The sequence below is a fragment of the Salminus brasiliensis genome, chromosome 4, assembly GCF_030463535.1.
Source record: "Salminus brasiliensis chromosome 4, fSalBra1.hap2, whole genome shotgun sequence".
NCBI lineage: Eukaryota > Metazoa > Chordata > Actinopteri > Characiformes > Bryconidae > Salminus > Salminus brasiliensis.
In genome coordinates this window covers 1,950,032-1,964,196 of record NC_132881.1, presented here as the reverse complement: position 1 = coordinate 1,964,196, position 14,165 = coordinate 1,950,032, and the positions used below count along the sequence as shown (strand labels likewise).

General features: G+C 46.6%; 1 protein-coding gene across 2 annotated transcripts in view; it reads left to right on the top strand.

Annotated features, from left to right (window-relative positions):
* The first annotated feature begins 1,233 nt into the window (after window positions 1–1,233).
* The window catches only part of rock2a (rho-associated, coiled-coil containing protein kinase 2a), a 46,094-nt gene continuing 33,162 nt past the window's right edge, over window positions 1,234–14,165 (top strand). For both annotated transcript variants that reach the window (XM_072677296.1, XM_072677297.1), the window contains exon 1: window positions 1,234–1,450. In XM_072677296.1, coding sequence (XP_072533397.1) covers window positions 1,352–1,450 — 99 coding nt within the window. In that variant the 5' untranslated portion in view covers window positions 1,234–1,351. The remainder of the gene's footprint in view (window positions 1,451–14,165) is intronic.

Genomic DNA, 14,165 nt, shown 5'->3' with positions numbered 1-14,165 from the left:
CAACATTACTAACATAAGATGTTAAAACTATTTGTTTTAACATCTTAAAGCCTTAATATGATCCCCTTAGCATTGTGCACTACCTAGTGCACTAGAATAAATAGTGCAAATACAATAAACATTTTTGCGTTTTCATATTTTATAATCTTATAGACTTTGCATCGTTCTCTTACTAGTGTTCACTACCTAGTGTACTATAATCAAGGGTGCTCATACACTAAAACCTGTGATTCTCAATTTGATCGTGACGTCATTGTCTCATTCACTTACTAGTGTGCACTAGATATTGCACTAGGGTTCAGCAGATGCTAGCTAAATGCTAAATGAAGTGGACTGTTCGTCTAGACTTAATGCATTAGTTTAGTTTTAGCATGATTTTAACCCTCTTCGGTCATGTTTTAATGCTGTACAGTGAGGAATTAGCGCTGTGCTCGAAGACTGTTTTGGAAACGGCTCAGGAAGCACAGCAGCTCCGCTGTGAGACAAGACCGACTCTTCTGCTGTCCAATCAGCGTGAGCGCCTGTGAGTGCGCGCTGACAGCCAATCACCGCGCAGGGAGGGCGGGACGTGGCCGAAAACGGGTGGGAAACGAAGGGGGCGAAAAAACTGTCGAGGAGGGAACTGGTGGAGGAGCGAGGAATAGTTATGGAGAAGGAGGCGGAGGGAAGCGGAGGAGCTCCAGAACTGAGAAACGCGCTCGGTTAATTAATCCACACGGCCGCGGTTCTCTTTTCGGAGGAGGAGGAGGAGGAGACTACAGCCTGCGAGCCAACCTAGGTGGGGTTTGGAGTTTACGGCGAGAGGAGCGGAGGAGCAGAGGAGCGGAGGAGCAGAGGAGCGCTCCGAGAGGGAGAAAAATAAACCGGAGTGAGGGGGGCGAACAGCAGGACGTTTTGAGGGGAGAGGGAGCCTGGGAGAGAGAAGCGAAGCGGAGGGGAGGGGAGAGGAGAAAACGCCCTGCTGAGGGATCCATCCAAACTTTGGAAGCCTTGGCCAACGAGCTGCTACCAAACATGGGGCCTGAAGTTGACCCTTCATAGTTCTTAGTCCTGCAACTAAGTTCTGCAGTGCTGGATTGCTCAGATTGCTCAGTTTTTGGTCGTTTTCAAGACCCTGGATCGTGCCAGAGACTTTGGGAGGGAGGGTGGTGAGGAGGAGGAGGAGGTGGAGGAGGTGGAGGAGGTGCAGGTGGAGGTGGTGGAGGAGGAGGTGGAGGTGGTGGAGGAGGAGGAGGAGGCTGCTGCTGCTGCTCCTCGGCACCTCTAGGCCCCAGCAGCCGAGAGTAAGCAAACACTCTACTATATATTATTTAATGCAAAGTGCTGGACGTTGGCCAGAGAGGATTGCAGGATGTCTCCTGGAGCAGAAAGGAGGATGGAAAACAGGCTGAAGAAGCTGCAGGCCATGATCAGGGACCCCAGGTCTGCCATCAACTTGGAAAGTTTGCTGGTGAGTGTTTATGGTCATTAATGTTTAATGCACGAGCCTGAGCAGTATGCAACTGTGCAACAGCAGCCGAGACGACAACAACAACAACAACAACAACAACAGCAACAACAGCCACCCAGTCAACCAGTTGCATGCAGCTCCGTGCACCATGAGTTGCACTGGTGTTTTGGAGAAGGGCTGGCCGTGCGTGGTGGTGCAGGAGGTTTATGTTTATGGTTGCTTTTCTTTCTTTTTCACCTTCCTGTGAGCCAAAACTGCCCACAGGTCCACTTTCTTCCCCGCTGATCTGCCCTCTTGCCATATTTGAATGGCTGCAACCTCCTCAACCTGTGACTTCATCCCCTGCTCACACCAAATATAGTCATATTGTTGGCCTGCAACATGACAAATTTCGTAATTTGCTGCTTCCTGCAGCCTGTGGCTTGTGCGGTGGTGGAGACCCAAAGCCGCCGCCGCCGCCGCTGCTGGTTTGGTATTTTTTGGCATGTTCCTGCAGGTTAGGGGAGGTTTCCTAAGGTGAAGCATATGGATACACATGAGCTAGCCCGTGTCTTTTGGGGGGCTTGGACAGAGCCACTGCATAATGTTTTGGAAAAGTTTGTGAAAATATGAGTTTGATGTGTGTGAGAGAGAGAGAGAGAGAGAGAGAGAGAGCGGCCGAGCAGAGGGAAAGGTTTCACTGGTGAATTTGACCCAGAAATGAAAAGAACTGAATGGTTAAACCCAGTGAAGCCTGCTGATACGAGGACGTCAAGGTTGAGGGTAGGCCTTGTTGGGTTATCGTGGCTCTAGCATGTCCAGTACTTCAGATATGCTCCAGAAAGAAAACAGCTGATAGTAGTTTGGTTTATTAACAGTAAATGAGCCTGTGTGTGTTTTCCTCCACTGTTGGGATCGTTAGCATGTTTACATTTATACACTGATCAGCCAGAAGATTAAGACCAGAGAATAACACTGATGATCTGGCTCCAGTGGCTGCTCAAGGGGCCTAAGTAGAGGCAGAGTATTTACTGCCGTTCCAGGGTGGAACCCCGGGTGGTCCAGTGCACTGAGGCACTATAATCAGGGTATTGCTGGTTCGAATCCCGGTCACACTGCTGGCCATCGGCAGCCTAGGCTACTACTTGGCCACCGCTGGCGTCTGCAGGCTGGTGCGTTGGAGCCGGGGACACAGCAGTTAAAAATGAGCGGCTTGACTGCTAGTCACGGGTGTCGGGGCATCGTGTGAGATTGTGTGTGTGTGTGTGGGGGGGGGGTACGTAAGGGTCTTTGATCAAATATATGATTAAATATTGTTGTATTGCCCTAAACCGATAGACTGTTTGCTAGCTTTTAGCCTTGTTAGCCTGGCTGCTATAACCTCCCGCAGTAGGTGTTGCGTTCAGCCTTGAAAGGCTTTCTGTAGTGGGCGGGGTTTATGTTAATGTTGTGATGTAAATATGAGGAGTCAAGACTGTGATGTCACAGTTTTGGGGTTTTGGAATTGGCCCGTTTTCCAGCTCTGTTTTGGTTCTGCTGGAAGTTCCTGTGAAGATGAACACAGTTCTGCACTCCGGAGCCCTTTAATGGCCGGATATGTGATCTGCAGCACATCATGTAGTGTGTCGGAGGTTGTCAGGGATTCTGAGGGATCTTAACACACAGAAGTATCGGCCCAAAGCGACGCGTTGGCGTTAGCGGTGGTTCTTTACAGTGACAGACAGCAGAGTTCAGAATTGGCCTCTTCAGGCTGCAGACTGACGGCGAGTCTCTGCAGATTGTTGATCAGGACTTTATTAATTAATGGCGACGGCTCTGATCCACAAGCCTCCTTCAAACACAGCTGCACTTCTTAGGAAGTGTTGATGTTCTGCCTAGGGGTGTGTGTGTGTGTGTGTGTGTTTGTGTGTTTGTGTGTGTGTGTGTGTGTGTGTGTGTGTGTGTGTGTGTGTTTGTGTTACTGTTACTGTGTTGGAGAGGTGATCTAACACGCGTGCGGTCCTCCACAGTTGAAGGATGTGTGTTTTGTTTCCCGAAGAGGAGGAGAGCGAGACTGTCGATGAAGAGATGAGCAGAGGAGACGAAATATGGGCAACAATGTGTGGGAGTGAAGCTCTCTCTCTCACTCGCTCGCTCTCACTCTCTCTCTCTCTCTCGCTCACTTTTGCTCTATATATATATATATATATATATGATTTTCTCATCTAATCTTTCTCCCTCTCTGTCTCTCTCTCTCTCTCTCTCTCTCTCTCTCTCTCTCTCTGTCTGTCTCTCTCTCTCTCTCTCTCTCTGTCTCTCTCTCTCTCTCTCTCTCTCTCTCTCTCTCTCTCCCTCTCTGTCTCTCTCTCTCTCTCTCTCTCTCTCTCTCTCTCTCTCTCTCTCTCTCTCTCTCTGAGCCATTTATAGCTGTAGTCTGTTTCTGCTTTAACTCAGGCCAGGAGATATCAGTGAGAGCTGTGTGTGTGTGTGTGTGTGTGTGTGTGTGTGTGTGTGTGTGTGTGTGTGTGTGTTTGTGAAAATTTGAAGATTTTCGTGTCATTTTCCTTTTCTTGGAATTGTGGCACGGATGTATGAAGCAATCTGACTAACTCACAGCTGTGTGTGTGTGTGTGTGTGTGTGTGCGCGCGTGTGTGTGCGCGTGCATATATGTGTTCAACACAGATTTATAATAATTCATTACTCCTGTTACAGATTTCGAGCCGTCACACACACACACACATACACACTCTCTTGTGCCTACACCACACACACACACACACACTCATTTACACTTCTTCAGCTGGTCGTTAACTCCAGCTGAAGCTACTGACAGTTAGCCACTATAATGCGCTTGTTTGCAGAACATTAGACTAACAGGTCTCACTCACTCTGAGAGCCCTGGGTGTCTGTCTGTCTGTCTGTCTGTCTGTCTGTCTGTCTGAGAGAGGGCCTGAGTGGGATGTTTGTATGTATCTCTTTGTTTATTTCTGTGGCAACAAACCAGAGCATGTGATCCTTTCAGCTGCAGCGAGTGATGTAGGTAGTTGAGTAGTTGGTTTGGTAAGTAGCTGGATACTTAAGGAGGTAGTTTGGTAGTTGGGTGGGTATATAGGACTGGAATATATATATATATATATATATATATATATATATATATATATATATATATATATATATATATATATATATATATAACTGGAAGCTGAGAAGGTATGTAGTTGAATGCTTGGGCAGGTTTGTAGTGAAGTAGTTAGGTACTTAGTTGGATACTTGGACAGGTATGTAGTGGAGTAGTGGAGTAGGTATGTAGTTAGGTACGTAGTTGGATACTTGCTTCACATATTGTATATAATAATATAATAATATATATAATAATATACAATTACAGAAGCCTCATTAATTACTAATAGCTACTTCCATCACCAGTGCAACTCCATGTCTGTGCACTCTAAGGCTGATAAAGTCTGTCAGCATTCTGTGAGCAGCTTTTACTGAACAGGCTGTTTAAAGTTTCTATTGATTTTCTGCTTTTCTCAGGAAACAAACGTAACTCTGCCGTCCGTCTGCGATTATTAGAGCATGCTACCCCTAATATCTTTGATCCAGTGAATAAACACTCAATTTTTTGTCTGAAAATGTACAGAAGTGTCTGTAGAGGACGTGACGTGTTTAAACTCGTAGAACAAATATTTGCATATGGCCTTATTTAATTCCTCAGAAACCTCCTAATGGAGGTGAAGGCTGGCACTGACCGTAGCCACTATGGCTTCACACGTTGAGCACACAGTTGTGGTGTTAGGAGTGTTTTACAGGTTAGTCCAGTGCTCACCTCTACAGGTGAATAGGTTGTTCACTGTGTGGACAGAAATATTCGGGACACCTGCTCATTCATCATTGTTTCTTCTGAAATCAAGAGTATTTGATCCTGCTTTAATTGGAATAACGGTCTCTACTGTCCAGGATTTGATTGCGTCAGGATGTTGGCTGATCACCACCCCACCTCATTCTTAACTGTGTTCCACTGCTCCACAGCTCAAAGCTGGGGGGCTTTATACCCCTCTAGCCCACACCTGGCATTATTAGGCAGCATGGGGTCGATAGGGTTATTATGTTTATCTGCTCCAGAGAGTCCTATTCTATTGGCAGTACTTCTTCCTTACAGGGACTAGACAACCTGTGTGCATGTATGCGTGTCAGACATGGGCGCAAGTTAAAGTAGCCGAATGCATTCAGTAGCAGGGGTGTCCACAAATATTTGGACATATATTGTGTGGTGTTAGTTGAGTAGTTGTCTGGGGATGTATTTGGGTAGTCAGGCAGGTGGGTAGTTAGGTGTTGGTTCGGTAGGCAGCTGGATATTTGGGCGTGTTTGTAGTGGAGTAGATAAGTAGGTAGCTGGTAGTGGAGTAGCTATTCACATGGGTAGGTGTGTAGTTGAGCCTGGTCCACGAGGTACTTCACCTCTAATAAATACAGAATTACAGAAGTAATAGCTACTCACACCAGTACTGTATTACTGCCCCTTCAATTCGGCTTCCTCTCAGTCTGCAGTGGGACCTCCCCGTCTTAAAAGTGGCGGCAAATCAAAGCACAGCTCAAATCCAGAGTAAGCACAGGAAGGAAGGAGGTGCACCTACCTACAGATGTGAGCTTCAAGTGCGTCCCTTTCAAAGCACTTGTTGTGTTACGGGGCTGTAAATCACTTTCCTAAGTGCCGTTTAAAGAGGATTGTTCAGTAAACGGTTTAAGGACTTGGACAAATGAGCCTTTAAAAGGTTTGGTGGATTATATTCAAAGTAGTACTTTGTAGAAACTAGACTACTACGCTAGTGGTGGGCTGATCCACGTCTCCTTCAGTTCGGATCCGATTCCGGTTCCGATGCAGAACCGCTGAAGCTGGCACAGATTCTGCTGCACAGATGCTCTATTACTTCAGTATTATCATTATTATCATTCCAGCTGTTGCTGGTATTGTGTTTAAAGTTACATGGCGAAGCCAGGGGAAGCTCCGGTGGAGGCCTGTAGCGGCCCAGACGTGCAAATCATAGCTAATGTAGCTAACTAGAAATGCAAGTAAAGGAAGCTTATGTACACGAATTAGCATTGTGCTAACTGCATGCCCGAATGGCCACACACTCTCCTCCGAGACCATGTTCAGTAATCTTTAGTACTCTTCATTATGTGTGTTTTCTGTACCACTGCATAACTCTTGTTATCTAGAACATGGCCTGCAGTGATGAGGCCCGACTTTTGTCCATGTTTGTAGATAACTGCATGCCACGCTGCGCTCTAAAGGGGAGGCGACCCAGGAAGACGGTAGGCGACCTCGAGGCCGGCTTGCCTTGGGGCAAAGGTTACGCTCAGGAGGGAGTTGATGAGTAACCAGCCTGTCTGTCATTTCTGGAGAGACTGTGCTGCAGATAATGCAGAGATGGGGTGTTCCCCAAACAACGGCCGAGACCAAACTGTGGCAAACCACTTCCCTCAACAGCTGTTAAGGCTAAGAAGGCTCAAAATAAGAAGCGCTCACCTCCAGAGCTCGGTGAAGTGGCCTTATAAGTCTATAGAAATCTGCAGGATGGATATATACACTGCATGGACAAAAGTATTGGGACACCTGCTCATTTCATGCTTGTTTTGAAATCAAGGGTGTTTGAGTAACTATCTCTACTGTCCAGGGAAGAAGGCTTTTAACAAGGTTTTGGAGGAGCATTGCTGTGAGGATTTGATTGCGTTCAGCAACAAGAGCATTCCTTTGATGTTGCATCATCCTCAGCTCCCCAACTCATCCCATCTGAAAGTACTGGATGGAGCTCCACCACCACCATCATTCAAGAGAACACAGTTCCTCCACTGCTCCACAGCTCCTCAATGCTGGAGGGCTTTATACCCCTCTAGCCCACGCCTGGCATTAATAGGCAGCATGGTGCCAATAGGTTCATGATGCTGATCTGCTCCAGAGAGTCCTATTCTTTTGGCAGTTCTTCTTCTCTACAGGGAGTAGATAAGCTCTGTGTGTGTGTGTCTGTGTGTCTGTGTGTGTGTGTGTGTGTGTGTGTGTGTGTGTGTGTGTGTGCGCATTTGCACATCTGTGTCAGCAATGAGTGCAGCTTAAAGTAGCTGAATGGTTTCATGGCCTGTGGTTCTAACAGGGTTCTTCCCGTGCTGAGGTGTTGTTGGTCTAGAAGCCTTAACTGGACTAGCTGAGATAACGGGCAGTCACGCTGCTGCTGGAATGTTGATGGCTTCTTATCTCTGTTCCCTTGCTCTGCTCCCATCTTCCCTTGAGGTGTGTGTGTGTGTGTGTGTGTGTGTGTGTGTGTGTTCTTCGTTCTGGGAATACTCATGGCTTTTGTGCTTGGAACGAAGAGGGTGGCCAAACACCCGTACAACATCTTACAGCTCCAATCTCCGGGAACTCCAGACCGGGGCCTCCAGGCCTCCGTCAGGACCCGTCAGCCCTGAAGACAGCTGGCTAAAGCTAAGGACGTCTGCACCCACACTAATGCTGTTGTTTGCGCTTTCTCCAGCCGTTCGTCCTCTCCGCTCAGAGGCTTATCTGATGTTATGATGCGATAGTGGAGTGAACCTCCCCCTTCACCCTAAACGTAGACACTAGGAGCGTAATGCCACTTTTACTGCAGTGCTGCAGCATGACAGAACATCATCGCCACACCAGTCAGCAAAATAATCCATATATCAAAATATTACAGTTAGAGCTGCTGTCTCTTGATTATCCATTAAAACGACAAATCAATGATTCAGATCTTCAGTAGTAGCTACCAGCTATTATATGTAGTTCATGTTGTTTTATGTGTTTGAGAACTAAGAACAAAGAAGTTTTTTGTAACATTTTCCTGATAATTTGATTAAATAATGTAAATATTTTTCGCCTGTCATTCGAAGCAGGAAAAATTAATTACAAAGCTAAATCAGTTTTTCCTTAAACAATATCCCATAATATATAAATAGATATAGATCGATACTTTATTGATCCCGAAGAAAATTTAGCAGCCAGTAGCCGCACTGCAATATAATACAGTAATAAGGGTGGTATAAAAGTATAAAAAAGAAGTATGAATTATATTAACGAGAGAAGATACCATCAACTATAGATACATATATCTCCCTTATTACAATAAGACATGAATTAACTATGATCTATTATTAAGTTATTAAATATAAGTTAAAATGATCGAATATTCACTACATACAGTGAGTCAGGAAACTTCTGGACCAGCAAAAAAAGGCTGCATTTGGCACTACATCTTTAAAAATGGCCTCCCTGGAGTGCATGCACGGTGCTAACAGATGAACTACGGCTTCTGTGAGTTAGCTAGCATTAGCTTGTACGTTAGCCTTGTAGTTGTCGCAGTTAAGGGCAGGTCTCACAAGAAACAAAGCAATGATTAGGACCCGTCCCAGGACCACCTAAAACAAAGACATTGGTGATCAGGACCAATCAGAGGCAGGGGGAGGTAAAGTTGATGGTTAAGAGTTCTGTTCAGCAGCCGGCTCGCACTTTTTGACTCCTTGTTTTGGCAAAAAGACGCCATAATAAAGCGATTTAAAAAAAAAAAACTACCACTAGATAAAACGCACTGTAAACACCACAACTCGGATGGCTAACCAGTAGCATGCAAGCTAATGCAATCGAGGGGGGATCAGCTCGACTGGCATGACAGCTTATCCAGTCAAGGGGGTGGACTAGCTCTGCTGCATGTTAGCTACATCGTCTGGCTAATGTTTTGGGTCCTAAGTGGTCCTTCTGTAAGGTGACGTCAGAGGGGATAGGATGTGTCCGGGGGGGACAGGATGGGTCACAACACCAGCTTCAGTCTGGGAGGGCGAGGGTTGAACAGGTTTCTTCAGTGACGGCTACTGCATCTTCTCCAAAGTGCTGACCAGTCTGCAGGCTGAACACTGCTTCACTTTGCGGATGAGCCGAAGTGTCCTGATGCCCAGTTCCTTCGTCCTGGGAGAGTCGCCAAGTGCTTGGACTCCTGGCCCTTTGGCACATCCGGGATTCGAGCCCAGCCGCAGTGCGCTCCGCTGCATTGTGAGCTGTGGCTTAATGGATCCATTTGGCCAAACCTCAGATGTAATCGATCGGTCGAGGCGTGTTTAACCTTTGCTTCTTCGGTTTTATACTGGAGCTGACGGGCGGTGGAGGCTAATACCCCACCGATTACCATAGTGCTAACTGCAGGCCTACATTTTCACACTGTTTTAGTTTGGCTTATGTGGTTTCTGTGTGCTAGCACGTGCTGCTGGGGCTTTTTATACATGACCATCTGCTCTTCTGAGGGTCAGGGGTGCGGTCAGGGGACATATAACTCAGTTAATGCAGTAGTGGCTAATAATGGTGTCTGCCTCCCTGGAAGGCCAGGGTTCCATTCCCTGGCTGTGCAAGCCCACCATACCACACCAGTCACTCAATCAGTCGATCAATCAGACTTTATTCATATAGCACTTTATCAAACGGCATTGAAATTCAGGGCTTTTTTTAACACAAGTCCGCCCCCAGGACCCAACACGTGGGTTGGGTGATTGGCGGTGAAAATAGATCTGATAATAAATAAAAAAAAAAGAAAGAAATAAAAACATTTAAAAATCGAATTTTTAATATCGATATCGTTGTGCCTCACTATTGTGTTGTTAATATATATATATATATAAAATAAAAATTAAGCCGTTTAGACACAGTAACACAGACTGCCGTTTAACCGAGTTCCCTCTGGAGGCCGTATTTGAACGGTTTGCCTGCTGTAGCCACTGTGGATTACTGTAATCCTCACAGAATCAATGTGTCTGTCTGTCTGCCTGTGTGTGTGTGTGTGTGTGTGTGTGTGTGTGTGTGTGTGTGTTTACTGGAGGATAATCCTAAGAACAGTTGCAGCATCATTAAATTAGATTAATTAAAGTCTCAGACTAATTAAACTGGGCTCTGTTCAGACTGGGTGGTGCTGTGGAGGTGAAGGCGGCGATTGTAGGGTCATTAATGATGGATGGCGGCAGGAACAGCACCTGTGCTCTCCAGCTGAAGGCCAGCAGATGCAGTATGGGAACGCGTGTAAAGCTAAGGATGGCGCGGGTGTGTTAAATGTCACCTTGTGTTTTCGGTTTGGTCTGCTGGGGTGTGTGCAGGTGTGTGTTCACAGGCTGCAGTGCCTGCTGGAGGATAGTTATCTCGATAGTTCTGGTCTCTGGTCAGAAAAGCCCAATTCATCATGTTCAAAATAAATAAATATATGAAAGTGGAGGTGGTTCTCCATCACTGTGTTCATCATTAGAACATCTCCAAAGTTCTCCTCTCTCATGGAGTCTAGTATTATTTAGAGTTCTCCTCCTATCAACACCTGGTTTGGTGGTAAATCAGGGCTTAATGATGGTAAATCAGGTGAGCTGCTGCTGCTGCTGATGGAGTTGATTGAACACATCCTCCACGCTGTGCTGGCTGGACTGGGGGGCATCCAGGAGAACCCTGGAGGAACCGAGCTCTGTTCTTCAGACTAGCTCACCGAGAAGATCTCACTACTTTCTTTCTTCAGATTGAGAAGCTCTTGTTTCTCTTTTTACTGGATTCATGTTCAGCTGCTTTATCTGTTCTGATCAGATCTGGAGCTTCTACAGTAAAACTCTCTCACTGCTGAGAGACGGGGGTTCATGGTAATGGGATTAGGGCCTAAAACCTCAGTAATGTGTATATACTAATGTAAACGGGAAGGATGGGCGGAGCTAAACTGCTGTAGGGTGAGTTTCAGGTTTATTGATCTAGGCCTGTTAAAACTGCGTCATCTTTTTGGAAGCTACTGAGTGCAGCCAATCAGTGTAAAGTGAGCTGAGCGGGGCGGGGCTTAGGCTCTGTACACCTCCACTCTGAAGTGACTGGGTTTTTACTCCTGATGAGTTGGTGGATGATGGGGGTTGTGGTGTTTGCTGATTATTTGGCTGAACGCTGGCAAAGTTGGAGGACTTCAGTTGAGCTGAGCTGAACGGATGTGTAATCTGCAGTTATTGAAAGTTCAGGAGGTTAATAATGGGATGAGGAACGGAATCAATCACTGTATTGACAGTGTTGCGCATGCATTATTTATATCGGCGCAATGCTTTTTGATTACGGTGATGTTTGCTTAAATGTCCAGGCCTGGATGCACCATCGACCGGTGAGCCCTGAGGACTCTTTCAGCTTTGACAGACGAGCCCTGAGCCCTGAACTCCGAACAAGCCAAAGTGCTCCAGTCGAGCCTGTGCGGGGATTTGGCAGCCTCGCTTTTTAATCCATTAAAGGACCTGCGCAGGATGGATGAATGGACAGATTGATGGTCAGATCGATGGATAAGTGATCGGTGCAGCGTCTCCATTACAAACCATTACATTACACATCCGATCACTCTGGAATGAAGCCAGGGTGGACGATATGGTACTGTGTTATTGTTATTGTGAGCAATGGCCGGTGTGTAATAGCTGGTTTATAGTGGGTAAATGTGCTGTGTGTGTGATTGAGGTTTCTATAGCATGTGTGTGTGTTAGCATTAGCGTTAGCCTTCACTCTGTTCTGAATGGGCTCTTTAGTGCTGGTTTAAGAACAGAGAAAGGCGAGTGAGCGGTTGTGCGGTTCTCCCGCTGGTAAAACGGTCAGAGCGTTTCAGTGAGAGTTTTATAAAGGGCCAGATATTATGGTCTGTTTTCAAGTTCCACTGTAAAATAGCTCCACACTGCAGAACCTAAACTCCTTTATTTACCTTCTGAGATTGTCAGAGCGCACCCGTCTTCTGTCTCTCAAAGGTTATACACTGTATAATTCACACTTTCGCTTTAGCGAAGCTGAGACTCGGGTGAACCCGATACAAGCACTGAAACAATTCGGCCACGTCAGTAAAGGGACGCTTTCACAGGAAATATGAAGAATTTCTCAGCTTTTCAGGTTTCGGGTCAGATTCCTCCTCTCACAGTGATCTGAGACTGTTCTGTACGCTAATACCTGACATTCATGTGCCTTTACGGGCGAATTTAAGAAGCTATGCAGCAGTCGAGAACATTCCCTTACAGGCTCCAGAGGGGTAAAGAAGGACGCGGGCTTGTGAAGGAGGAACAGCCAATCACGCAACAGTACTTTCCCGTTTTTTGGGTTAGCGGCATTAGCACTGAACGCTAACGCCAACACTACCACTCAGCTGGTCTTTTTGCCACTCGGTGGGCGTGGCCACTGCTTGTGCACGTTCTCTGTTGCAAGAGGTGGGACCTTTCCGTGTGACGTCACCACGCAGCCTGGTCAGGCTGTTCCGTTTGTGTGACCAATAGGCTTCCAATAAGGAGTTTTCATAGGACGGTCTTTGGAGTCTAGGCCTTTTATGGCTTTGCTAAGTTTATGGCTATATTGCTAAATCTGATTTTGTTTTTTGGGGCCAAATTTAGTCCCACCTAGCTTAAACCGAACTACTTATAAAAGACCAACATCATTTTTTTCCTCTCTCTGCCAGTTCAGAGTACGTTCATCACAACAAGTACAGATAGAGGAGAATCATGGAAGTGAGTAGACCGCGGCTGTAAAGCCTTCTTTCTTTTAGTGGCTGCGTCCATTTTTAACCAGCAGAGAGAGAGAGAGAGAGAGAGAGAGAGAATCCAAAGCCACTTAAATAATTCTAATAATTGCTTCCTCCTATTTTTCCAGTGCTTATTCCCACCCATCTCTCTCTCTCTCTCTCTCTCTCTCTCTCTCTCTCTCTCTCTCTCTGCGAGTAGAAACACTGCCTTATAAGGTGGTGTGATAGTGGCCTTGTCCATTTTTACACAGAAAGCAGCCGCTGCCTGCTGGCCCGTTCCTCTGCTTTCGCCCCCTCAGCCTCCTCCTCCTAGAAAAGCAGCACCAAACCTTCCCCAAACGTTCGCCCAACGGTGTGCTAACGTTGCTGTGGGTGACGTTCTCCCTGAGCTTCCAAAGAGGAAAAAAACGGCTCCTAGAAACGTTCCTGAAGCATTCCCGTAACGTTCAGGTCGGCTCCAGTGACGTGCTCTGGCCCTCAGGGAGAAACCACTGAACGAGAAACATTCTCCACATGCTCGCCTATTTTGTGTGTGTGTGTGTGTGTGTGTGTGTGTGTGTGTGTGTGTGTGTGTGTGTGTGTGTGTACAATGATGTGTAAATCGCTTAGTTGTGCGGTTTCTCCCGGCCTGCTGGAGGCATGAGCTGGTGACGTTTTTATGGAGTGGTAATCGTGGTGTAAAATACCCCTCTTTACGCTGTTGTCGCGCAAAAGCATGATCGAAATTTCCGCACCGCGCGTGGTTCAGGGCCTAGAAAGCCTGGAGTTGTACATGTGAAGTGAACAGAGTGGGTCAGGGTTGTGTAGGAGGCACTTTATATGCAGCCAGATACTCACAACTGGTGCTAGAGATAACATCATAGAGATCATCATCATCATCATCATCATCCTCATACTCGACCATCCCTACCCGTCCCGTTCCCATCCATTCCCAAATATACCCATCCCCACCATAACCGTCTATATCAACCGTATCCCAACCCCCCACCCATACCCAACTATATCCCAACCTAACCGTTTCCATCCATTACCACACCAAATCCATACCAGCCATATCTGCATCCTTAGCCAACCATACCCATACCCAGCCATATCCATACTCCTCCCCAAACATAACCAACCATTCACATCCCATTCTGTACCCAGACATGCCCATCCCCATCCCCATTCAGAGCCAACCATATTCATACACGGACATACCCATATTCAT